At 49.8% G+C, this 26,588-nt stretch overlaps 1 protein-coding gene across 1 annotated transcript in view; it reads right to left on the reverse strand.

The window, feature by feature from the left end:
* Positions 1 to 26,588, reverse strand: part of LOC147429604 (uncharacterized) — a 256,363-nt gene that overhangs the window by 103,999 nt on the left and 125,776 nt on the right. The window contains exon 10 of the mRNA XM_086495869.1: positions 14,506 to 14,546. Within this exon, the coding sequence (XP_086351995.1) occupies positions 14,506 to 14,546 (41 nt within the window). The remainder of the gene's footprint in view (positions 1 to 14,505; positions 14,547 to 26,588) is intronic.

Raw genomic sequence — 26,588 nt, forward strand, 5'->3', positions numbered from 1 at the left:
ATCTATTACAGAGGGCTGAAATCCACCTTCCTCTAGTCCACTGCTTACTCTATCAGCAAGCTCCTGTTTAAGGGCTGAGACTTCTTTTTTGATTGTCTGTATCTTGATGTTTGGGTTCTCCTGTTTGAGGGCTGAGACTTCTTCTTTGAGTGTCTGTATTTCTGCGTTAAGGCTCTCTTTCTCCTTCTTCCATTGTGCGCTTTCATTGAAGACCATCTGAAGGAGGTTGGCCTTCTCCTTCCACCATCCTTCCATCTCTGTTTTCCACTCCTTCATTTCCCTCTCCATTTGCGAGGGGGTGGGTAAGGGCGAGGGGGACTGGTTAGGGGCGAGGGGAAGGGAGGGGTGGGTAGGGGCGAGGGAATATGAGGGGGAGGGTAGGGGCGAGGGGGTGGGTAGGGGCGAGACGGGTGGGTAGGGGCGAGGGAATGTAAGGGGAGGGTAGGGGCGAGGGGAAGGTGACAGGGCGAGGGCGAGGAGGGACTAGAGGCGAGGACTTAAAGGGGTGAGGGGGTGAGGGGGAGGGACAAGGGCGAGGGGTGGTGAGGGGGCGAGAGGGATGGACAAGGGGCGAGGGGGTGAGGGGGAGGGACTAGGACGAGGGGGTAGGGCGAGGGCGAGGGGGTGAGGTGGAGGGACTAGGGCGAGAGAGGGGGTGGGTATGGGCGAGGGCAAGAGAGGGGTGGGTAGGGGCTGAGTTGGGAGAGAGGGGGGACGAGTTGGGAGAGGGGTGGGGAGAGCTCGGAGTTGGGAAAGGGCGAAGAGGTAGCAAACTATTAGGAGAAGGGAATTCATCAAGCAGGACCTGCTCTGTGAAGGAGGTTTTCTAGACATAGATGAGAGCTTTGTCGTGGTCGGGGAAGCAGACACCAATGGGACTGATATTCGAGGGGGTGTGAACTCTTGTAGAGGAGATTTCTTTCCTGTGGAGTAGGCTGTTCTTGTTCAGGGTTGGTTTCCATTGACAAAGAAACCTGCTGCACCACGGGATCCATACCTCCTTCTAAGAGAATGGGTTGCATCGGGGAGCCAGAAGTATGTATCCACATGGCATCGTTCCCCCAATCATGAAGTGCTTTAGTGTGTCGCAGCCATGGTCTTCCAATGAGCAAGGGAAATCCACCCTCAACCTGGGGAAGACGAACCACAACAAAATCCAAGTTAAAAGTAAAGTCTTGTACTTGCAGAGGCACATTGTCCACTATGCCCACTGGATAGACTGTCTGTTGGTCGGCCAATGTAACTGTGAAGGGAGCAGGGCAAGTAGGCTATAGACCTAGAGCTAACATAGTGAACTCGGGCATCAGGTTGATGCCAGATCCACCATCCACTATCACTCCTCAAAAATGCCGACCCAAAACAGACATTGTCAGGCGAGGGCTTCTATCAGTGAGTGGAGCAGCGGGATTGGATATCATATAGGACTTTGATGGTCGCACTGGGAGGTGCCCGCCACTAGGACTTGCTCTGGGGTAAAGTGATTGAATAACAGCAAGGGTGTCACTTCTAAAACTTGCATCTAGCCGTAGCATGTCATAGAGGGACACTTGTTGGAAAGTGTTCTTCAAGACTGTCTCTGCTGTAAGCTTCTCTTTTTCTACCTGTTGTTCTGCTTGTACCTTGATCTTCTGTAGATCGGAAACTGCTTCCAAGAAAGCTTCAACAATATCTGAGAGCAAAGATTTGGATTCTTTCATGGCACTGGGGGATGGCTTGTTAACAGCTGTAGGCAGGGTATCCACTGGTGTGAGAATGTGTGGGGGAGTTGAACTTGATGGAGTGCTAAGACCGAGAGCGGCTCTCTGGGCCCGGGTGAGGACGCCCGATGGATCCTCTGCCAACTGCGGCGGCTTATTTCGAGGGGTAACCACGTGGGTAGAAGGGGGCGGCTGAGAAACGGTGCTCACTGCTATCAAGTTGAGCTTGGGAAAGGCAAACTCATTCTGGCTTTGACTTGAGTTCGAAGCCGTGGATGCACGAAGTTTAGGGCAATCCTTACTGTAGTAATCCTTCGTTTTAGGGCAATGACGGCAAGGAGAGGACCCTTCTGGCAGGGGGCATTTGCTTTGGTAATGCCCATATTCCCCGCATCTGTAGCACAAAATGGGCCGATTCAAAGGGCGAGTCGAAGGGCGAGGTGGTCCTTGCTGCTGTGCATTGAGTTTGAGGTGGAGCCATAGAAGCTTTGAGGTGATGAGGGAGCAAGGGTATGATAAAAGTTCTGAGACGGAAAAGTACTTGGCATACCTTGCATAGGAGGGGCTGTCAGCAAAGGTGGCATATGGTGTGGATGGCCACAAGGAGAAACCATGTTGGATGCAGGTGCTGGCCCTTGTTGAAGAGTAGGACCAAGACTTTGCTGTATTTGCCACAATCCCTTGAGGTAGTAACAGTCCTTGTTCTCATGTCCAGATTTTTCACAGAAGTGGCAGTACACCCGAAGGGGGCATTCCTGAGGAGGGTGCCCTGGAGAGCGGCATGAGCTACACCAAACCGTAGCCTTAGTCTCTTGCTGACCCTTGAGCTCTTCTAGCTCACGCTTGATCTGTTCCAATGCCTTGTGATGTGGAGGCGTCTCCTGTCTAAGAGAGAAGGACCTCTCCTCTTGAAGAGCTCGCTGTAACTTTAGGGCTTCCAGTTCCCCACGTAAAGAAGTTAAAGGATCAGAAGGACTTTCCAAAAACACAGAGGGGGTCTCTATGTGAGGGGGGTTGGAGAACAGCTTCCTAGCCCCCTCTATCCTCGTAGTAGCTACGATGAACTCCTCCAGAGTGGCGTCGGGTTGGAGACTTTCTCGTAGTTTTTGCTGAGAAGTTTTGGGAAGCGCCTTCTCTACCCACTTCTTAACCATAAATTCACCTGGTTGGTGGGAAAGCTTGGCAACCAGAGACTTGGTTTTCGTCATAAGTTCTGCAAAAGTCTCCTCTGGCTGGAGCACCATGTTGGCCAACTCATCCAACACCTTCTCCTGGTAGTCACCTGGCCTGAAAGCTGCACAGAACTGTTGTCTTAAGGTTGCCCAAGTTGCAAAATGGTTCTCTGCAAACTGGCTGTACCATTTGTCTGCTAAGCCATCCAAGGTGGATGGAAAGAGTACCAAATAAGCATCTTCCCTGTTAAGACCACGACCCCTACAGAGAGATACAAACCTCCTTGCATGGTCGTCAGCATCTTCTGAAGAGAGTCCTTTGAATGTAGGGAACTTGATGTTTACCTTCGCCAAAACGCTAGCCAACGGCTCCATAGCCCCTTGCTGAGCCTGTTGCTCAGTAGCCTGCTGTATCAGAATAGGAGAGAGCTTTACTGGAGAAGGTGATCTGGAAGATGTGGAACCGGAGGGAGGAATGGGTGATGTCGTATGTGGAGGTATGGGTGATGGACTTCTAACAGGTTCCAAGGGTCGTCTTCTGTTGTAGTACTTTAGAGGACTCAGGAGTGCGCTTTGACGCTTGACTGACCACCTTGTATGGGTCATGCAGGGACCACCAAACCAACCAAGCTTTGGGCAAGAAAACCTTGAACTGGCTGAAGACTGGTCTAGACTCTACTAGACTAGGCAAGTGACTAGACCAGGCTAGACCAGGGACGAGCCTAAAACCAGGGACGAGGAGGACTAGACCAGGGTTGAGGAGGTCTAGACTAGGGACGAGGACAGGTTGGACCAGGGCGAGGGATGACTAGGGCGAGAGAGACTAGACCAGTTGGACCAGGCAAGAGGAGAACAGTGCAAAGCAAGGTCGGCGAAGCTAGGCAAGGTAGGCGAAGCTAGATAGACCCAACTAGCTTCAAGATTTGCACCTCACAGAGTGAGATTTCAGTTGAGGTCCCATCGTGATCGCCAAAATGAGAGCACCTGTAGCGCGGATAATGTGTCGTGCTCTCTACAGTGGGTGGTCCTCAGTGCAATGTGCGTGACAATCTCACTCGAACAGACTGAACAGAAGGGAAACAACAGACAACAACTGAGCTCACAGAGACACAACAACAACAGACAACAACAACAGTAGACCACAACAAAAGACTCGACTATCTCAAAGAACTGATACAGACTCTGGCGTGGCAGCACACTCAGCTCCAGCCCAGGACTCTCAGGTACAATGGGGTGTCGAGGCTCAGATGTGCAGGGACGGTGAATCAGTGCTCTGTGTATAGACTCACTGCTCTCGACGACGATGCTCGACCAGAGGTGAAGAAGATACTCCTGATGACCAACCGCTACTACTCATATGTACCACCATAAAGAGCCACCAACGGCTCATAAATGCCAGCCATGTGGTGACCTGGCCACGATGTCCACTAGACCACCGTCGGTACCCTGCCACGTGTCACTCCCAGCCGAGAGGGTCCGTCCAGTGTGAACTAGCCTAGACCAACTGTACTAACTGTGTCCTGTGACAGTGACATTGTAGCCCGCTAAAAATACTTACAGCTATTCGCAGTGTTTGCTTTAGGCGCTTGGTTCTTGGGCAAGGTTTTCCTCATTTATGTTTGACTCCTTGTGTGTGTTAAAGTGTCGGAAAGCAATGGAACCTGCTTTGGAGGCCACGCCGGAGATCAAAGCTTCCTTGTATGAGGACTTCGAGGAGGCTCGGAGAGGTTGGAACAATTTGCCTCCTACTCTCGAGGTACGTATTCCTGTTCAGGAACTCATGGACCTGGTCGCACAATATGCTTTGAATGCAGTCAATTTGTTTTTCCCCTAGAAAAATGCCTACTGCGCAGGATGTCTGACAGTGGGTCGATTTTCTTCTTAAACACGAGGCTGTAAGGGGGACCACTAGTCCAAACTTAACTCAAGCTGGTCAAGTTGGTTGATTTCATTTGTCCAAGCTGGTCCATTAGTCTTACTGTCTATTGCCCAAGCTTGTAGCCCAACTGCACTGCTCGGGTCACCGTAGACAACTTACAGATACCACTCACTGGACTAGTGAAATAGGGTGGGCGGCGTGAGAAGGACAAGTGGTGGCTGTGTCCTCGTGCCTAGCTAGTCTATATGGGCCATCTTACCTATGGAGATAATTTGGTCAATGTATATTTTTATCATCTATTATCGCTTACACGTACGAGTCTTATGTGAGCCTTGTCTTAGCCAAGTGTCCACATAGTCTATACCTAGCACACATCCATGCAATATCCAAGCTCGATAACCCTTCTATCTGAGTAGCACAACACGTGGACTGGAGCTCTTTGTACTTGGATCCTTACAGTGTACTGACGTCGGGTTGAGCAGTTCATGTGTCTCTTCGTCATCTCCATTTCTATCTGCTGGTTGCTGGTTCCATTGTTAAAATAAAGAGTCAATATCAAGTTTCCAACCTTTAAGGGACTTCTAATTGAGGACACAAATAATCATGTGAGGAAGTTTGTATCCTTGTGCAGAGTCAGGGGTCTTAATCGAGAAAATGCAACCTTAATGTTGTTCCCATCCACATTGGACAGCCTTGCAGAAAAGTGGTACAACTAGCTCAAAGAGAACCACTTTGCGGACTAGGACACGGCAATGTGCTGCCTTCCGACCTAGGGACTACCAAGAAAAAGCTCTAGATGAGCTTGAGGACCTTGTAACAAACTACTGAGACCTTTGCAAAGCTGATAACAAGGACCAAGGCCTTGGTAGCCACATTGCCTCAGCAACCAAAAGACTTTATGGTGAGGAAATGGGTTGAAAAGGTTCTACTTGAGACATCTCAACAGAAGTTAAAAGTCTCTCAAACGAGACTACTCTTCATGATTTATTACTGCAGCAATAAGGATAGAACGGTTTAAAAACCATGCAAAGACCCTTCTATGCCAGCCACTGTCTTTTTAAAAGATGTGTTTGATCTTTGGTTTCTTTGCAGAGGGAGCTCGAGGGGCTCAAGGTACAACAATCTTTGCAAGAGGAAAAGTCTTCACTTAATGCCCTCAGGTGAGATAGGCCCCCTTAACAAGAGGAAAAGTCTTCACTTAATGCCCTCAAGTGAGATAGGCCCCCTCAACAAGAGGTGGTGGAGTAGCTGAGGCAGGAGCTAGAGAAGCTCAAAGTACAACGATCTTTGCTAGAAGAAAAAGTCTTTACTTAATGCCCTCAAGTGAGATAGGCCCCCTCAACAAGAGGTGGTGGAGTAGCTGAGGCGGGAGCTCGAGGGGCTCAAGGTACAATGATCTTTGCAAGAGGAGGTGGTGGAGTAGCTGAGGCGGGAGCTAGAGGAGCTCAAAGTACAACGATCTTTGCCCTGGTCCCACACCCCTAGTCCCTCAACCCTGGTCCCACTACAAAGAATTCCCTTTAAAGAAAGGGAGATTCTTTTCAGACTTTGGAGGCTCAGCTTTAGCCCCAGAGAAAGCAGTATCAAATTGTGGTAATGCAAGCGCTTTCTTCTCATCTCTAGTCCCTGAAAAAGCGTCGAACTTTAAGTTTTGGCCTCCTTTATAATCCTTCAAATCCTCCATTAGGTCAGCTGATCATAGGCATTCAGTTGTAGAAGTGTGTTGCCCTTATGACAAAGGCCCTGCTACAGTCGGTGGCAGAACTCCATCCAAGGCAGCTTTCTATGGAAGATTCTGACATCAATGTAGCTTTCTTTGCTAACACAAGAATTTGTATATTCAAAATATCTAGACCTCCATGGCATCTTGAAGTACATATTTTTCCATCTGTCAAAGCCTTCTTCAATGCTTAGTCTTCCAAGTTGTCCGACAAAATGCATCAATGTAACTAGCTGGACAATGTAATAACAGAAAAAAGGACTGCATGTAGGTGATCAAAATGGATTGTATAATGCAAAAGTCAGGTGGAGAGCTTCCAATAATTTAATTTATTACATGCACGCTGAAGCACGTATTCCACTTGTTGAGAAGAGGCGATTTCCCAAGCCAAAGGTTAACCAGAATGCCGAACCATCTGCATTATTTGACCAGGCGAGAAAAAAGCGTGCCAACTGTCACCAGCGAGCTTAGACTTGTGAAAATTCACATGCAGCCCAGCTGCCAAGGCATAACATGTTGCAGAAGATGCAAACCGTGATTTTAATGCCATCTAGTACAGGTGGCAAAACCCACAAACAAAGAGGATAACGCCCAATGATTAAGCCAAAGCCCTCAAAAAGACGATCAAGATGGCGTGCAACTAGAAACAGTTTAAAACATTTTCAAATTTTACTAGAAACAGTAAAAAAATATCTCTCAAGTCTTCTTAGCAATGTCCTCAATAGTAAATGAGAATAGTAATGCTAACAGCGCCCCGCACACCCCCACCCCCCCCAAAAAAAAGGCATAACATATTGCAGGGGATGCAAAGTGTGATTTTCATGTCATTTTTTTTTTTTTTTCCGAGAAAAAGATCCTTCTATTAGTTAATGAAAGCTGCCCATAGGGCTACATCCACCTCTGCAAGAGAGGCCTACAACAAACATGATGGGGAGACTCTCCCAATGAAAAAACAACATATATACAATGGGGCTAAATCAAGAGATGGGAGGAGGGAAAAGCCACACAGGTGGACAGTAGTGCCATCTGAGCACCCCCTGGACCATGGAGTAAAACGGCCCAGGGCGCCAGAGACGAAGGAAAGCCTCGCGGCGCTCCCGCATGCGGTCGGAGCTGCCTTGTAGTCCCTCAAGCTGTCCTTTGAGAGTATGGATCAGCTCTAGCCAAAAGTCACGAACAGTCTCTGCTGGTGGTACAAGGCGAGCCTCAAAGATGCGGAAACAACGGGCCCGCCAGATGAACCAGAGAGCTAGGCCGTTGATGAGCTCCCAACACTCCGCTCTCTCACTGCTCCACTCCTGTGGAGAAAGGTCTGTAGCAGGCTGGAGTGTAGGTCGACCCCCCTGTATCACTATCATCCTGCTGGTGGAAGATAGCTCAAACTGAAGTGCCGGGCCCGTGAGGGTGGACCAAGCCGCCGCCCCCCAAGTGTACTGTCGAGCCGTGGAGAGGGCAGGCATCAGCCGAAGAACTCGTAGCCACACCTGCTGGGCCGAGGGACAGTCCCAAAGACAGTGTCGCTGACTCTCCACCAACTAATCACAGGCTGTACATGCGGCCGAGAGACCACTATGTACAAGCCAGCTCCCTACTGCTGTGGCTCTGTGTGCAACCAACCACTGGAACAAGGTGACGCGCCTCGGCTGTCTGGAGTCCCACAGCCTCTGCCAAAAAGCTGCCAAGAACTCAATTGTGAGACCCTCCTCCTGCCAATGACGTGCTGCAGCGGGGCGGGCCTCTCTCTATGCTGCAAGTATATGACGTCCAAGCCGAACAGTGTACTGAAAGAAAGGGACTCCTGGGCGGTCTGCAGAAGAGAATGGGTCCCTCCAAAGCCACTCACCAGGATCCCATTGTACTCGTGCCAGTGGACAGCACTCCCAAGCCCATAGCCTCCAGTGTCCTGTCTCAAGAGCTGCTGGGTCAGGGTCTATGACGCAAGTCCTCCCACAGATGCCCACAACTCGGATCCTCTGGAAACAACACTCTGCTACTTGCGGGGCCTCTACTGCAACTCTTTGTAATCGTCCCCCACCCTGAAGCTCGAAAAACAGGGCTGGGACAGTCTCTGAGCAAGCCCTGACTGAAATGAGAACCTCCAGTCGTGTGAAGGCTCCCATCCACCGGGGTGCTACTGGCTCGAGAGGCGTGAGCCAATCAGTAGGAACTGACTCTCAGATGTCCTGACACATGCTCTGAACCCCTCTCATGCCCTGTAGCTGGACAACCTGCACCTCCTCTGACAAACCTGTGAACTCTAGCTAGTCACCTAGAGAGCGCGCAGGACCTGCTGCCATGGGACCCCAAGAAACATGAGGCCTACTCCCAACCAAGTGGCCTCTCTGAGTGCTAACCATGGGGTTCCAGACGAGGGGCTGCCGTAGGCGCTCCTCCGTGCACGTCGGCTGTCGCTGCTCTAGGCCACGCCGCAATAGCTCCCAAGAACGAAGCAAACTCACAGTGAATCGGTCCTCCAGTCTCCTGCTCAAACCAACTCGGCGCAACTCTGTAAAGATCCATCTGGTCGAAGGTTGCCAAGGGCCTCCTGACTGAGGCACCCGGGCACGAAGCCTCTGCAACAAGAACTCCTTCCAGGGCTCCTCGCCTGGAAGAAGTCCTCTGACGACGAACTTCCCAAGAAGGGCTCTGCTCTGCTGTGCTGGATCAATGATCCCAAGACCTCCCTGAGAACAAGGAAGTGTGATGACCGACCAAGCCACCTTGGCTCGGGCAATCTGAGTGTCGCGACCTGACCAAAGGAAGTTCCTGATCAGCCTCTCTACCTGGCTGATGCAAGAACTCGAGAAGATCCAGCAAGAAGTGATGTACCACATAGTCGCCAACAACACCTGGTTGGCAACTACTACTCTACCAGCCAGCGAAAGTCGTGCTGAGCTCCAATGTAACAGCTTTCTCCTGATGGACAGGAGAAGAGGAGCAATTTGCTGCTCGGGGGACAAATCCAAACCAACCTGACAACCCAAGTACCGAACTGCAGTCCCTGGAGGAATCCACCTGAAACCCTCTCCTGGCATCCAATCTGGCACAGGAGCACTACCAACTGAGAAAGCCACTGTCTTTCTCCAGTTGATCAGTGCGCCCGATGCACAGCAGAAGGTCTCCAAAGCCTGCCCACATCTGTGTAAATTGGCCTCCTGGCCCTCTAAGTACAAGGCTGAGTCGTCGGCAAACTCAGCGTCCAGAAGCTCATCTCCCCGTATAGGGAGTGCTAAGCCCCTCAAACCAACCTGCTGTGACACCAAGAATCTGCTCATCGCCTCCGCATAGAACAGAAAGAGAAAGGGGGCAAGAGGACAACCCTGTCTGACCGATCGTGTGAGCATGAAGCGCTCACCTCTACCTCCTGCCAAAAGCACCTGACTGTGGGCCTGTCTGTACAAAGCTGACACCCCTCTGATCCAAGCCTCTGAGAAGCCCATCCTGCGTAGCGTGCCCTCTAGAAAGTCCCAGTCAACTCTGTCGTATGCCTTCTCAAAATCGAGAAGAAGAATCACAAGGTCCTCCCCACGGAGCCGTGCATGGGCAAAAGCCTCCCAAAAAGTGAAGATGTTGTCAAGGATACTGCCTTCCTTGACAAAACCTGTCTGAGTCCCATGTATAAGGCTCTCCAAAAGTGGCTGAATCCTCAAACTCAGAGCCTTGGCAAGAATTTTGTAGGCTGAGTTGAGAATGGTGATGGGACGCCACTGTCGAATCTCATCCAAGGAGCCACCCTCCTTTGGAATGAGGTAAATCAGGCCCTCACTCATGCTATCCGGCATCACTCCTGTGTGCAGAATGTACTGAAAGGCACTACAAAGATCTGGGCCAAGCAGGTCCGAGTACTCCAAGAAGAAGCTGAAAGTCAGCCCATCCCCACCTGGACAGCTACCACGAGGGAGGGCCCTAAGAGCCGTGTGCAGCTCCTCAAGCTGAAGAGGTAACTCAAGCCTCTGCCGCATCTCCTCAATCACAAGACAAGGCATCTGTGCCCAAACCTGCTCCCTGCATGCATCCTGTCTCTCTGACTCGGGCTCAGCCGACAGTAGCTCACGGTAAAAGTCAGTAGCAACTGCACGCATATCCTCGGGCTCACAAACAACTGACCCATCGGGTCTCCTCAACTCATTGACCTTGGCATGCGAGTGCCGAGGTCCCACTGTCCCAAAAAAAGCACCTGTCACTCTATCACCCACCTGAGTCCACTGAGATGCCTGTCGGTGAAAGGCAAACTCATGGCGCCTCTCCTCTGTGCAATCAAGCTCCTGTCGAGCCTGCTGTAACTGCTCCTCCAACCATGGACTGTCTGGATGCTGCTCCTGCATCCTCTGTACTGAAGCAATGCCTCGTCTGAGACGCTGCTGCTCCTCTCTCGCTGCAGCCCGTCGAGCCAAAGACTCCTGGAGAAAGAAGTGGCTAAGCTGAGCTAGGCCTGAGGCCACTCTGTCTGCAGGTGGAGCCTGGCTGTCCATGCCCTCTGTCCATAGAGCCTCGACCCTCTCTCTGAGTGCTGAGTCCAACAAGACCCGCTCTGGGATGCGAAGCATCGTGCTCCCACTCCTTTGCCTGTCTACCACTGTGAGGATCACTGGTGCATGGTCCGAGAAGGATGTCCCTGCCAGGATGCCCACTGATCCCCCCAAGTCACTGAAGTGGTCACTAGTGTAGAAGCGATCTATGCGCGATAGATTCACTCCTCCCACTCTGCGGTCTGATCGAGAGAAGGCAAGACTCTCTGGAGGCCTCACAAAGCCAGAATGCTGCCATGTATCCGAGACCCTCAACGTCATACAAAACCTCTCCCAAGTTGCTAACTCGACTCCATGCAAAGTAGCATGGCTGCCTCCGATCCTGTCAGAAGGGTCCTCCAACATGTTGAAGTCCCCTCCTACACACCACTGGTCAACCTGTGGCAAAGACTCAACAATCTGTGACCAAAACTCTGCACGAGCACTCGCCACATTGGGCGCATAGATGTTCAGGAAACCCACAAGGCTACCCTGAACCTGCATAGTAATCCACTGAGCCCTGCCTGGTACAATAATCCCTCTGCCCACAATGGCCTGCTGTAATGAGTCCGCAATAGTCATACATACCCCACCCTGGATGCCTCCAGGTCCAAAAGCAGCTGACCAAAAGGTATCATAGCGTCCACGCAAAATCTGACCACATCGCCGAATGCGGCTCTCAGACAAATGGTGCTCCTGAAGCATAAGGAGATCAATCTCTCCTCCCACAAGGCAACGCTGAAGCTCTTGACGCAATCGGCCCCGCTGTCGCTGAAACTGGGGCCCACCTAGTCCCTACACGTTCCACGAGACGATCCTCATGGGGAGCGAGAGAGAACAGATGCTGCCGTAGCAGCAAGACGAGCTATCTTCGAAGCAGGCTTGGATGGGGAGTAATCCGCATCCGAGCGTCCTCTAGATAGGCGAGACTGCAGTGAGTGCTTGGTCCAAGCCCAAGTAGAGCGAGCCGTGCGTAAAGCAACCTCCTCTGTCCAGGAGTCCTCATGAATGAATACATAGCAAGGCAAACACTGCGTATCAGCAAAAAAGTACACCACAATGTGTCTACATCCTGCTGAATCTGGGGGTGTCACCGCAAACTTGGCCAGTGGCCACAAAGTCTGCAGCAAATCTGTAACGCCCAGTTCTCCCATGTGGTGAGAGAACTCGAGAATCTGTGTATGCAACCATCCCACCAGTGAGTCGAGGGACCACTCTGTCTCAGTCCTGCCACAGAGGGGGAAGGAGAAACCAACTGCTGAGTCCAAGGCCTCTGTCCCCCTAGCGGCGAGGAACAAAGCGTGGACTCTGAAGCAGGCTGCCTCGTGGTCTGCTGCGGAATCGCCAAGAAAACGAGTAAACCCGTAATCGAAGAAATCCCAGCGGCGTCGGAGGTCAAAGCTCGTCAAACCACGAGGGATGGCTGCAAGAGGAGATGTCTGAATCTGCAGTGGGGGCCGCATGAAGGCTGACCCTCTCTCGCTAGGCGACTCGTGGCGAAGGCGCTGCCAAGAGATCTCCTAGCCGCCGGCGAGGGTCCAGTCTCCTGAGCCGACTGTGGTACTGAAGCAGAAGGAGGGGGAGAAGAGGCTGGGGGGGGGCGGGGGAGAGGAGAAGCGGGGTGGGGCGGCAGAGACATGGGGGGGCCAGGTGGGGAGTGAGCGGTAGCAGAGGGCAGGGGAGGGCATGAGGAGGAGGAGGGGAGATCGGAAGGCGGAGCGGCTGGCGAGGGTGAAGCGGAGGTGGTGGCTGGCGTAGGGGGCTCCTCCTGCTCAAGAGGACCAAAGCGGTTCCCCGTGGGAACCCACTGCTGTTGAGTAGGCACCTGGGGGCCACTCTGAGTGCCAGGCTGTCGCTGTGGCCCCTGACGTCGACGGCCACGGGCCTGCTGCCACCCCTCCTCCGCTGGAGCCCCAGGCTCGGAGGGTGGCGCTGAATCTGTGCTCTGTCGCTGGCTGTGGCTGCGGCCCAGCCTTGGCAGGCTGGGGCTGAGGCTTGGGTGCGGGTCGTGGTCTCCTCCGTGGACAGGCCTTCGCTAGGTGGCCCATCTGTCTGCAAATGAAGCACTGGTTCGGGAGACCCGAGTACTCCACACTCTGTCTAAACCAACCCCCACTCACCCGAGGCAGAAGGATGACCTTCGGGAGAGTGTGGGTATCTCTGACCAAAACTCGAACTGAAGGGATGCCAGCCGCCTTGGCAGCTATTGATGCTGCCATACGAGGTGTCTCCAGGACAGTTCCGATGGCGGAGCCAATCCTGGAGAGAAGTGGAAGGTACTCCCTCCGTAAACCTGGAAAGCAGACTGAGATGGGGATGTCCGCCTCCTCTACTAGCACATCCGAAGACGGGTCAAAACCATGTCGCCACTGTCGAAAGTGGGCGCGTGATGCTCGGATGGCCAATGGACTCATAGCTATGACCTTGGAGGCCATCTCGGAAGTCTCGAACTCAATCTGGTAGTACCCCCGTCCGAGAATCTGGACATCCAAGATCTTGCCCACCTCTGCGAGGAGGCGGGCCTGGAGAAGGTCTCGCAGCTCTCCTCTGCTAGGACGAGTGCCGAGAACCTTGCAGATGACAAAAGTCGCCTGCAAGCGTTCTACCTTTGTGGCAAGGCTCGCTTGCTCTGCCGGCGTAAGAGCAAGTCGAATGGTGGGCTCAGCGGGGTCGGGCGAGGGGGCTTCAGGCGAGTCCCTCTGAGGTGAAGCTGGAGCCTCCATCTGTGTCTACTGCTGAGTCGAAGAAGCGGGCGGCGAAGAAGAAACCTGCAAACAAGTCAGCCAGGCACTTTTCCGAAGAGAAAGTGCTGCCGAGCCAGGTGCAGAGGGCCTTCGGGAGCGAAGAGGATGGGGGGGGGTGATGAGGAGACAGCGAGGGCGAAGAGGGCAGCCGTGCAATGTGCGGGTGCACAAGCAGCAGCGAGCGGGGAAGGCAGAGCGAGAGGAGGGCAGCGGGCTGCGGCAGCTAAGGGGCAGTGCGCAGACAGGGGTGGGCAGCGGGCTGCGGCAGCTAATGGGGCAGCGCGCGCAGATAGGGGGGGGCAGCGGGTGGGTTGAGAGGCAGTGCGCAGGGGCTGAAGGGGGTGGGGGGGCAGCGAAGGGGCAGCGGGGGGAGGGAGGGGGGGGGGGGGAGGAGAGCGATGGCGCAACAGCAAAAGGGGGGGGGGGGGGGCGAGCAGCAGTAGCGGGCCTCGATTTTCATGTCATTTAGTACAGGTGTGCGCAAAAACTACAAAGAGGATAATGCCCAATGATTAAGCCAAAGCCCTCAACAAGAGGATCGAGATGCCATGCAACTAGAAATGGTCTAAAAAAATTTCTAAAATTTACTAGAAACGGTCAAAAAATATCTCTAAAGTCTTCTGAGCGATGTCCTGAATAGTAAATGAGAAAAGTAATGCTAGGAGCTCCGCGCATTAAACTACTACACTAAAATGCCATTGGCAGAGTCTGCATCTGCTTCCTAATGTCATCTGAAAAACAAAATAGCCTAAACCAAGAAAGTGTAATTTAAGAAATTTTCATACCATTATCCAAGCATACTACACCGTTATCAGGCATTGCTCTCCTGCAAAAATGGAAAAGCGACCATTGTAAACTTTCCTCAGAACTGACGATCAAGTAAAGTTTTGTGTTCATCATAATAGTAGCAGCATAATGACATAGTTTAGCCTCTTGTTTTTCTAGGAAAATGCAATTCTTGCTTGAGAAGATTTTAAATTTTCTAAACCATTCACATCCAAAGATGCAAAGTCTATCCCTGTAAGCAGGGTACCACTGCCACTCCAAAAAGTTGATTGCAGCACTCATGGAGTACAATTCACAACTGGTTGATTGAAAAGAAAATTTAAAACTATCACATCACAATATCCTGTTTGCAGTGAGAACAAGATATTTCATACTGGACACAATTGAAATCCACGTTACACATGCATATCTACTCTGAGATTTCAGTGCAATGAGCTCTCTTCGAAGCTTGAATTATGTTATTTTATGGAGCACATGAAGAAGAATAATCTCAAGTAAGATTTTTGATCGAGACAAAGACGTTCAAAAGCTGAATAAGACCGTCTTCCCAGCAGGTTGGATGAGTTCAATTAGCGAGTACCTTTTGTAATCAAAGCTCTTGATACAATCACAATCGATGAGATAAATGTGTAGTTAAGGAGATAGCATTGTGTATGATCCCACCTCCACCAGATTGGTGAAAAATATGTTTGATATAGAAGCTCATCCCTCAAGGCAAAAGCAGAGCCTCAACCCCCTGTCTATGGTGTACTCCTCCATTGTCTTTTGCATGGATGAGATTGTTGTCTGGGTAATGAAAATAATGTGGCAGCATGCTTGTGGAATGCAACTTACTCACTAGTATATGTTGAGCCTTCAATCGTTTCACCTTTACGAAGCAATCCTCTAGAAAATCGATAGATTATGTTGTGCCTTCAATCGTTTCACCTCTATAAAGAAATCTAGAAAAGTTGATAGATATGGCCTCTTGCTCATTCAAAAGACTTTTAATATCAAGTAGGTGGATTCTCATGAGATCTTCCACAATGTCACCGTTCAAGTAGGTGGATACAAGTGATCAAGGTTCTCCGAGGCCTATGTAGCTAATATGTACAAAAGACCTTTGCTTTTTTGGTGAAGAGCTTAAATCTAATGCACAAATTCCCTCACTTTACAAAGTAGTAGTGCCAGTTAGCTGAAAATCTTTTAGTGAGGCTTTAGTCATACATATTGGAAAAGGTTCTCTAGAGTGGCGCTAGTGCACTATAATGACCAGTAACTTGCATTACAAGAGGTCCAAAAAGTTTTTAATGTACCTAGTGGGCTATATCACAAAATGGAGGGGGGGAAGAGCCACACAGGTTGCCTATAGCACCAATGGATACGATGGTCTACGGTAAAGAAGAAGTTCTGGCCGCCACAGCTGAATGAGTGCTTAGCCCCTTCTCTCAGCCTTTTCGGATCTGCCGTGTATGATCTCATCCTGTTTTCTAAGAGTGTGAACAAGTTCCAGTCAACAAGTGCACACTCTCGTTGCGGGGGGTTGGAGTTTGTCCTTGAAAGACTTTGAAGCATCGTGCCCACCCATACAAACCATAGTCCAAGGCTATGTATCAACTCCCATCTATTCATGTGTCCAGAGTGACGGCGAGAAAACCCATATCTGATATGCCTGTGGTGAGGAAGGGAGGCGAGCAAGTCAAAATCATGATTCTTGAGCGTGTGCTTTTGCATGAGAGGTTGTTTGGGACGATGGAGGAGATTTGGTAGCAGTGATGAGCATGGCGGGGGATGCAGCACCGTAGATAGTGACAAGGATAGCAGAGCTAAGCTGAGTCTTTCACAAGATTTCCCATGGACGATTGCTTGAGATTCAGGAGTGTGAGTGACGATTGAGGAGTTGCTTGCCTTCTCTGAACAGGTACACGAGAGGTAGCCAGATGGCGAGTGGATCGAGACTTCGCTAGTCTGACCATATCTATTAGACAGATCTGTCCTCTTGTGCCTTTCTTGTTTCTTCGTAGAGGCCTTGACTAGCTATCTCACGACTCGCGAAGTTCGGCTCAAGGGATTGCATATGCCTATTTGTGAAGTGGCGTTTGGATACAGAATTTTCTGATGACACTACATTGTATATGTACGAGTAAGTAAAGAGGGGCCAACAGGCTCCTAAGGCCTTTTGTATGGCTTCATGCTGATCAATTGGTGCAAGATGGTTGCACTTTGGATTGGTTGCAGAAGTGGCAACAGCGAGGGAAAGACAAGGGGGAGGAACAATTGGTGTGGGGCATAAAAAGGGAACAAAGAATGAGAGCAAGCGAGGGTGGTGGTCTGGCAATGAATCTGTACCAAGCTATAGTGTCGGGCAACCTGTAGCAGGCTACAGCGTCACAGGACATAGATAGCAGTTACAGTTGGCTTTGGACAATGGTTACAGTTGGCCTTGGGTTCATGCTCGGTGGGGGTTAGTGATACTAGTAGTCCAATATACATGGCAGACAGATGATGATGATGATGATGATATATTATTAACGTCTTCAAAAGGCCAAAATGACCTATGAGACCATCAGATACAAAGTGGTGAATCTAATACAATGTCTGAAGTACAAGTACAAAAAGTACTGAAAGTAAAAATAAAAATGAAAACTGAAATGAAGTGTGAAATGTGAAAATGTAGAATAGGCCCTCAATGACAATCTGGGTGTCGTGCTAGAATGCCTCTGATCCTCTACTGGAGTCTTCGTCGATGTAGTGTGCTCCTGTGTCTCGGTCGTGGTCGTCTCGATCTCCCGAGCTCAATCGCCCTGTCAATGAGGGTGCCTCTGGTATGAATGCGGGTACAACCCTGTGCTGGTGGTTGGTCTCTTGGCTCCCTCGATCCAAAGAAATCTGTGATCTGTCTCTGCGACTGTCGTACTCCATGTCTCCCCAACAGACTGTCTCTATGTCGGTGTAGCTCAAGTAGATATAAGCCAAGGCATCTCTGGTCCTGATATCTCATGACTCTATCTAGGGGTCCAAACCCCTCCCTCAATAAGCAATGGAAGCGCCCTCGAATACACAGTGCAGTGGCATATGTAGTGTAGCTCTGTCTCTGGCTCTCTACCGCATAGTTGACATATCCTAGACTCTGGTGGTATCCCTCTGAATCTACCCGTCTCAATCTCCAGCTGGTGTGAGGATGTGCGAATCTGACCAATAGCACATCGCAGACCATGAGATAAATGAGTGTCCATGTAGTTCGGACGAGTCACAAACCCATCCCCTGAAAGTTGGAGAAGGCGCTCTTAGTAGAAACCCATCTTCGTGCCCAACTCCTGTATCGGCTCTACCCATGTCCTCTTGGTGTCCAACTGTATAAGATCCTGACGAATGAGTCTAGTGATCTCCGTCCGTGTGACTGGCAGGGAGGGTGCGTCCAGGGAATACTGAAAGGGAGGCAATCTATCCATGCTGAAACCATGTCTCTGAAACCATGAGGTCATCTGTGCATACCAACATGATGCATCTCCCTGCATCGCTAACTGTCTAGAGGACTCAAGAGCCAGTCTAGTATATCTGCCTCTATGTGTATCCCATAGACTGTGCATAAAGGACACTGATCTGGTAAGAGCCTCAATCTCTATAGGAGGGGCGGCTACCTCCGCTCGAATAATCACATGTGGTACAGAAGCCTTGGCTCTAATCATCCGGGATATCATAAATACCAAGGGTCTCTCCATGTTCCTCCAACTGTCATGATTCACAGATGGTCCCCAAACTTGGACCCCATAAAGCATAGCTGAAGCAACCAAAGTATCAAAGAGCCATAGTTTTGTTCGTGGTTCTTGAAATTGAACCTGCGAACACATCCTCTCTAGCCCTCCTAATGCCGCATAGGCTCTGGATAGTCTAGTCTTTGCTGCTCTCCTCAGGGTAAACCTCGGTCCCATGAATACCACCCCCAGATATGTATATTCATCTGTGTACTCCACAGTGTCCTGGCCATATACGAGTGTAGATGCCGATCTCTTGACCCACTGTGGTGTGGTGTTAAACACCATAACCTTGGTTTTACCAAGGTTCACAGACAGTCCACTATCCTCTGCAAAGTTGTGCAATGCATCCAAATGTCTTTGCATGCCCTCTGGCGACTCTGACATTAACACAATATCATCAGCATATAATAATAAAGGGATCCATGTCCCTGCTAGCTGAGCGCCTCTGTCACCCTCTCTGTCAATGTAGTCAGAGACCTCATCTACATACTACCAAAAAGTGTAGGGGACAAAGGACACCCCTGTTTCACTCCAATAGTGGAATGAACAATGTCAGAAATCCCCTCAGGAGTGCGTACCTGGCCAATCACTGAGCCGTATAAAGCCATGATCCCCCATATGATCTCTGTGGGTACTCCCAACTTCAGTAGCCTGTGCATCAATCTGGCCCTCGGCACTGTGTCAAATGCCTTGCGGAAGTCCACAAAGCAACAATACATCCGTCTCCCATGTGCCCGACCCTCCTCAATAATGGCTCTGAGTGTAAGAATATGGTCCCAAGTGGAGAAACCCCTCCTGAACCCAGCCTGTCCTGCTGCTCGTATGCCCTCATTTTCTGCCCATTTACTCAGTTGCTGTTCAAGAATGGATGCATACAACCGTGCCAATGTGTGCCCTATCATAATAGTACGGTAGTTCCCTGGTACCGTGGGGTCCCCTGCCTTGAAAAGAGGTACAATAGTAGATAATCTCCAGGACTCGGGTAGTCCCTCACACATGACACGATTAAACAACCGCGCAAGAACCTCTGACAGTAAATCTCTAGCATGTATCAAGTGATCTGCCACCAGACCATCATGATCATATGCTCTCCTAGTCCTCATCCTGCCAATGGCATTCTTCACCATCTCAGTGGTAAAGAAGGTACCAGTGGCTGGACATGGCTCTAGAGGGTCTGGTAATGGTGGTTGCCCAGGTACTGTATATAATGATGCTGCATATTGACCCCAAATCTCGGGAGAGGTAATCACTGGAGGAGGTGAGTGCTCATGGAAGAGACGCCAGGCCTCACCTGAATCTCGGCTCAAAAAGAGCTGATACAAATCAAGTTCCATCTGGGCTAAAAAGGCCCGCTTCTTCCGTCGCACTAAACGTCGAAGGGCAATCCGAGACTGTCTATATGTAATGACTCCAAGTATAAGCTCGCTCTGAATCTGAACTCTCATCTCTTTGCACTCCTCATCATACCAACTATTCTGAGGCATGTTCCCATAACGTCTTCTCTGATCTGGTTGAGTGTGTGGGTATGCCTCTGCTGCTGCCCCATGCAAGATCTCCGTCAATAAAGTGGTGATCTCCTCCACTGTATATACAGGCTCGGCTGCCCCCATCCGTCTGTAAATCTCTTCCACATAAACTGAATCCATCTCTGGTGTAAAAGTATACCGTGTGTGTGCAATCCTCATTGGTGTCTGAGAGACACTATGCTGGGAAGAGACTGAAAAAGTCAAGAGAGATGGTCCACTGCTACTCCAACAGGCCTAGGGCCCACACTGAGATCTTGAATATGAGAGATGAAGCTCGGTGAAGTCATGACATAGTCCACTGTACTGGCCCCATGTCTGTGTGGAAAGCATGTGAATCCCCCAGACGAAGGAAAAATCTCTAGACCATTAAGTATGGCCAGACCATGCGTAGTTGTCATCTCCATGAGATATCTCCCATACTCTGTGTGCTCTTTATCCTGTGAGTGTCTGTCAAGTCCCATCTCCGATATATCCATCTCTCTAAGCATCTCCTCCGAGGTATCATAAAATACTGTTTGGGAGTTGGCCATCCTGGCATTAAAGTCTCCCAAGAGAATGATATCTCCATCTCTAGAGAACTCCCATATGTCATCATCAAGTATAGAGAAAGGGGATTGCCCTCTAGGTGAGGTATAGACTGATGTGCTAGGGGGAAAGTAACATATAGCAATGTATAAGAATCTGCCTGTCTCAGCTCTCAGTCTCACCCACATGTATCTCGCCTGGTCATCTCTCCGGACAATCTGTAATAGCGGCTGCAACTCTTCCTTGAATAAGACTCCTACCCCTCCTGAACCTCGACTTCCATGCTGGGATCTAGCGTCTGGCCGACAAGCTGTCTCCCATAAATAGCCAGTCACACTTGGCATCAACTGTCCAGATTTTTGATGTGTCTCCGAGTAAAAGACAATGTCTCTATCTCTGAAGCTATCTTCAAAGGCACCCACATCCAGCCTATATGATCCATTACAATTCCATGCCGCCATCTGGAGTGTGGTCCCATATGTCTCGCACAGTCATGCTGTGCGTTTTTCCAAAACCACTACTTTCCCTCCTCTGTAAAAGGCAATTTTTCCCTTCTCCCTTGCTGCCTTGATCTCTGGCATCAACTCTTGCATATGTGCTATTTGTGCTAAGGTAAGGTCATCCCCCATAAATATTCCAGTTTTCTTAAGTGCTGGTCTCTTCTTCAGGAATTCCTTCCTTGTTTCCAAAGTCGGGAAACACAAAATAAGTGCTTTCTCTTTGACCTTTCCCTTCTCATCCACTCCCTTCTTTCCTACTCTCCAAGCACCTGTGTGCATAGGTTCCGGGATGCCCATGCGCTGCAAGAGTTCCTTCACTTCGTCTTCTACATTTTCGGTGTCTTTGATACCAGTAATACGCACATGGAGGTCTCTAGTCCTCCTCTTCTGTTCCTCCTCAATGGTCATATTGATGATGGTAGAAGTCTGTGCGGCTTCTGGCATCCGGGCCTTTCCTTTCTTTGCACCTTCAATCCATTTTTCTGCTTCGTCAACTTTATCCTGTGTTTTGGAAAGGTGCTCCGCCCATGAGGAAGCCTCTTTCGAGTTTAGTTCTTCTCCTTCGTGCAGAGTTTTCACCTGCTCCTTAATATCTTCGAGCTCCTTTAACATCGAGGGCTGATTTGCCCCTTCCGTTTTGGGCATAATTTTGCACGCTGCAAGTTCCCCTTTAAGTTCTTCAATCACTGCATCTTTTTCCTTCATGCACTTTTCCACATTGGTTTTCCAAGATTCAAAGCTTGCAATTGCCTCATCCAACTTTTTCTGCATAATACATTCCATTACATTCACTTCTGCCCGCATTAGAGCCTGCATCTCCCCTTTCATAGATAGATACATCTCATCATGCTTATCTAGCATCGCTTTATCGAATTCTTCCTCATATCTGCATACATAGAATTCTTATAACTCTCTGCGTTTGTGTACATCTCTTTCCTGATGTCATCTCTCATAAAGCTGAGCTCAGATTTAATCATCACTTGAACCCTCTCCATCATTAAATCATCTTGGATTCTGACGTTTTTCCCTGCCCGCAATGAGCTTGGCGAGAGTATGCTATCTCTGTTCCTCCGCTTGAATGTTGCTTTCATTTTTTGTGGCGTGGTGAAGCCACTTGCTTCACCATCCTCGACTGGTTGGTCCATCTGAGAGAGAAGAACAAAGCGAGCACTGAGTCAAGGCCCTCACCAGTTGAGGTCTGGCCTCCGCCCTGGTTGGCCTTGCCCTCGTCACCAAGTCCTAGCCCTCGTCCTGGCTGACTTGACTACTCTCGTCCTCGCCCTGGCACTGGTTGTGTTGTCAGAGATATTTGGGTTGCCCATTGTATTTTGCATATACGCTCAGTTGGTTGGATTTGGGACATCTTTGAGTCCTATGAGTCTAGAATCTTGTGTCGTTAGTCTAGCATTTGCACACTTGCACTCTCCAGCACAGTTGGAGCCTTGACATCCCCATTGTCCCTCACAAGAAGTTTTGGACAGATTCTCACAATAATTCTGACATTGTGACTTACCTCAACACCATGAGCTTTTGTGAGGGAGGCACCGCATACCTAGCTAGGTACGATTGGGGGCAGGGGACCGCCGGCCTAGTGGGGGGGCCGGTGGTCTCCTGCCCCCAATCGTACCTAGCTAGGTTTGTGGTGCCTCTCGAGCAGAAGCTCATGATGTTATGCATTGTATGAAAAACACTGAAAAAGACTCCATTTTCCTACATGAGAAAATTTCTAAATCTTCTTGTGCCTATGGGTCCTGGGCTTGGAGCTGAGTCTGCTGCCAGTTAGAGTCTGTATCGGTTTTTCTTTTTGGCAAGAAAGAGATCCTTCCATTAGTTGAGAAAATTGCTCAATGGGCTACATCCTGCCCCTACTAGAAAGGGCTATATCAAAATGTGGGGAGACTCTCCCCATGAAAAGATAAGATATGTACAATGATGGCTAAATCAGGATATGGGGGGAGGAAACAACCACACTGGGGGGCGGTACTGCCATCTAAGCGTGCCATGAACCATGGGTGAAGAAGGGCCCTAGTCTCCATAGTTGCAAGAAGGCCTTGCACTGCTCCTTCATGTGGTCGGGAGTCTCTCAAAGTGGCCTCTGAGTATATGGATCAGCTCCAGCCACATATCACGGACAGTCTCTGCCGGTGGGACAGATCGAGCCTTGAAGATGCGGAAGCAGTGGCCTCGCCATATGAACCACATTGTCAGGTTGCAGATGAGCTCCCAACAACACTCTCTACCTTTACCCACTCCTGAGGGACAAGCTCTGTGGCGGGCCAGCCCTCCTGTATCATAATCATCCTGTTGATGGAAGTCATCTCAAAGCGAAGTGTTGGGCCCGTGCGTGTGGATCAAGCTGCAACACCCCGAGTGTACTGGCTGGCTGTAGAAAGTGCACGCATCAGCCGAAGAATACGAAGCCAAACCAGTTGTGCCATGGGGTAGTCCCACAAACAGTAATGCTACGTCTCAAGTGGGTGGTGGTCACACGCGGCACATACCACCAAGAGGCCACTGTGCACCAACCAACTCCCTACTACAGTAGCTCGATGTGTAGCTAGCCACTAGAACATGGTGAATCTCCTCGGCTGTTTGCTGTCCCATAAGAGCTCCCAGAATCCTGCCAAGAACTCGGACGTGAGATCCTCTCTTGCCAGTGAAACCGCCGCAGCAGGCTGAGGTTCTCTCCATGCTGTCAGTATGTGGCAACTCAGCCGAGTTGTGTACTGGAAGAAGGGGGTCCCCACGTGATTGGCTGGAGTAAAGGGATCTCACCAAAACCACTCCCCCAGGTCCCACTGCACTCACATCAAAGGGTGGCTTTCTCAAGCCGCCAATGTCCTGACTCAAGATCTGACCGGTCAGGGTCTATGACACAAGCCCCCCCCCCACCCCCCCCCCCCCCCCCAAGTGATACCCACAACTCGGATCCACTGAAAGCACTCCGCCACCTTGGTGCCTCGACAGTGACTCTGGTCTGTATCGGTTCTTTAAGTATTGTCGAGCTTCCATTGGGTTTGGAGTCTATTGTTGTGTCAATTTGAGTATATTCTTGTTATATTTCATAGTGCTCTACAGTGTATGTTTTGTGTTTGGAGTGATATTTCTTGCATATCACACTGAGGAGCACCCACAATAGAAAGCATGATATAGATTGCTGATCTCATTTTTGGCATGCCCTGTGGGATCTCAACTGAAGTCTCACTCCCCTGCTAAGTGACATAGTTGAGGAGCTAGAGAGCCTAGTCTCTTGCCTTGGTCGAGTCTCTTGGTCTAGTCTGGTCTGGACTGGTTGGTCTAGTCTGGTCTGGATTAGTTGGTCTAGTCTGGTGTGGACTGGTTGGTCTAGTTTGGTCTAGTCCAATCTAGTCCACTCTCCCCTTTTTCTAGCTTGGTCTAGTCCGGTCTCACCCTCGTCCAACGTGTTCTAGTCCGGTCTAGTCCAATCTTGTCCTCGTCTAGCCTAGCCTAACCTAGCCTAGCCTAGCTTGGTCTAGTCGAGTCTGATCTAGTGGGAAAAGCGTTAGGCCTTCTTACCTAGTAGGAAGTCCTCTACCCCCTCTTTCGCTCCCCACTCACGCATCAGGCTCTACCAGCTCTTCACCACCTCATCACCTCTTCAAGCACAATTTCCACCATCTATGTTACAACTGGCTCCTGAGCAGGCTGCAATGGAGAAGCTGACAAGTATTTTGGCCAAGGTCAACATAAAGTTTCTTACTTTCAAGGGACTCTCCACAGAGGATGCAGATGACTATGTGAGAAGGTTTGTATCTCTCTGTAGAAGTCGTGGCCTCAACATTAGAAGATGCCTACCTAGTGCTCTTTCCGTATAGCTTAGCAGACAAATTGTACAACCAGTTTTCTAAGAGCCACTTTACAGATTGGGCGACACTAAGGCAATAGTTCTGGAAGCTTTCAGGCCAGCAAATTTTAAGAGAAGGTTCTAGATGAGATGGGAAACTTGATGCTCCAAGTTGATGGGACTTTTGTAGAACTCATGACAAGAACCAAAAATCTGGTTGCCAAGCTTCCCTAGTAACTAGGAGATTTCATGGTCAAAAAGTGGGTGGAAAAGGATCTTCCCAAGGCTTCTCAACTGAGCAGGCTGCAATGGAGAAGCTGACAAGTATTTTGGCCAAGGTCAACATAAAGTTTCTTACTTTCAAGGGACTCTCCACAGAGGATGCAGATGACTATGTGAGAAGGTTTGTATCTCTCTGTAGAAGTAGTGGCCTCAACATTAGAAGATGCCTACCTAGTGCTCTTTCCGTATAGCTTAGCAGACAAATTGTACAACCAGTTTTCTAAGAGCCACTTTACAGATTGGGCGACACTAAGGCAATAGTTCTGAAAGCTTTCAGCCCAGCAAATTTTAAGAGAAGGTTTTAGATGAGATGGGAAACTTGGTGCTCCAAGTTGATGGGACTTTTGTAGAACTCATGACAAGAACCAAAAATCTGGTTGCCAAGCTTCCCTAGTAACTAGGAGATTTCATGGTCAAAAAGTGGGTGGAGAAGGATCTTCCCAAGGCTTCTCAATAGAAGCTAAGGGAATTTCTCTGACCTGAAGCCACTCAAGATGAGTTTGTGTCTGCAGCTACCAGGATCGAAGGGGCAAGGAGGCTATTCAAGGACCCTTCTCAAGTAGACTCCGCTTCAGTTCTCTTGGAAAGTGCATTTGACCCTTCGATTTCTTTACACATGGAGCTCGAAGCACTAAATTACATCGATCTCTTCAAGAGGAGAGGTCCTTCTGTCTTTGACTAGAGAAGTCCCCACAGACCGAATCTTTGGATCATATCAAAACAGAGCTAGAAGAGCTCAGGACTTAGCAGGAGTCTAAGCCGTAGTCTAGTGTAGCTCGTGTCGCTTGACAGGCATCCTCCACAAGAATGCTTGCTTAGGGCCTACTGCCACTTCTTTGAGAAACATGGACATGAAAAATACTAATACTATCTGAAGGGATTGCGTCATTTACAACAGAGCCTAGCCCCTAATCTTCACCAAGGGCTGGCGTTGGTCTCCAACGTGGTCTCCCCCTATTAGGTCCATCTCGTCCATCTCCACTTCCACAACCTGACCCAATTGACGAGCCCTTCATTGGTGCTAAGAGTAGGCAAGTCTCTATGCTTTCGGACATTGATAGAGCCTTCTTGGAAGCCATGGCTGATCTACAGTAGATCAAGGTACTAGAAAAGCCACTGGAAGAAAAAGAAAAGCCTACAGCATAGACAATCTTGAAGAACACTTTTCAACAAGTGTCGCTCTATGACATGCTGTGGCTAGATGCGAGTTTTCGAAGTAACACCCTTACAGTTATTCAATCACTTTACCCCGGAGCAGGTCCTAGTGGCGGACACCTCCCAGTGCAACCATCCGAGTCCTATATGATATCCCATCACTCTGCTCCCCTCACGGATTATAGAAGCCCTCGTCTCACCGTGTCCATGTTGGGGCAGCTGTAACAGACTTGGACACTCCAAGTCAAGAATCTACCACGACAGCTCAAAACAGTTCACAGTTCACAATTGATTCGACACTGGCCCGATGGAGTTCCGTGCCTATAGGTATTGGCCCCAAAGACTGGCGCCCCTTTCGATATTTCTTTTTGTATTAATCTGAGTTCAAAGTACAAGAGTGCGGGCAAGCGCTCACACTCAGACTCTGCGTCCAAATGCTCTGAGTTGTGAGAGGCCTGCTCACATATTTAAAGGTACAAGGGATGCCAAAAGTAGAGCCCCAAAAGCTGAAAATCAAAAGCTTTGGTAAATAAAGCACTTTAAACTTTTTTC

This window comes from Adiantum capillus-veneris, chromosome 22 (assembly GCF_014529385.1).
Source record: "Adiantum capillus-veneris isolate H3 chromosome 22, ASM1452938v2, whole genome shotgun sequence".
Classification (NCBI taxonomy): Eukaryota; Viridiplantae; Streptophyta; class Polypodiopsida; order Polypodiales; family Pteridaceae; genus Adiantum; species Adiantum capillus-veneris.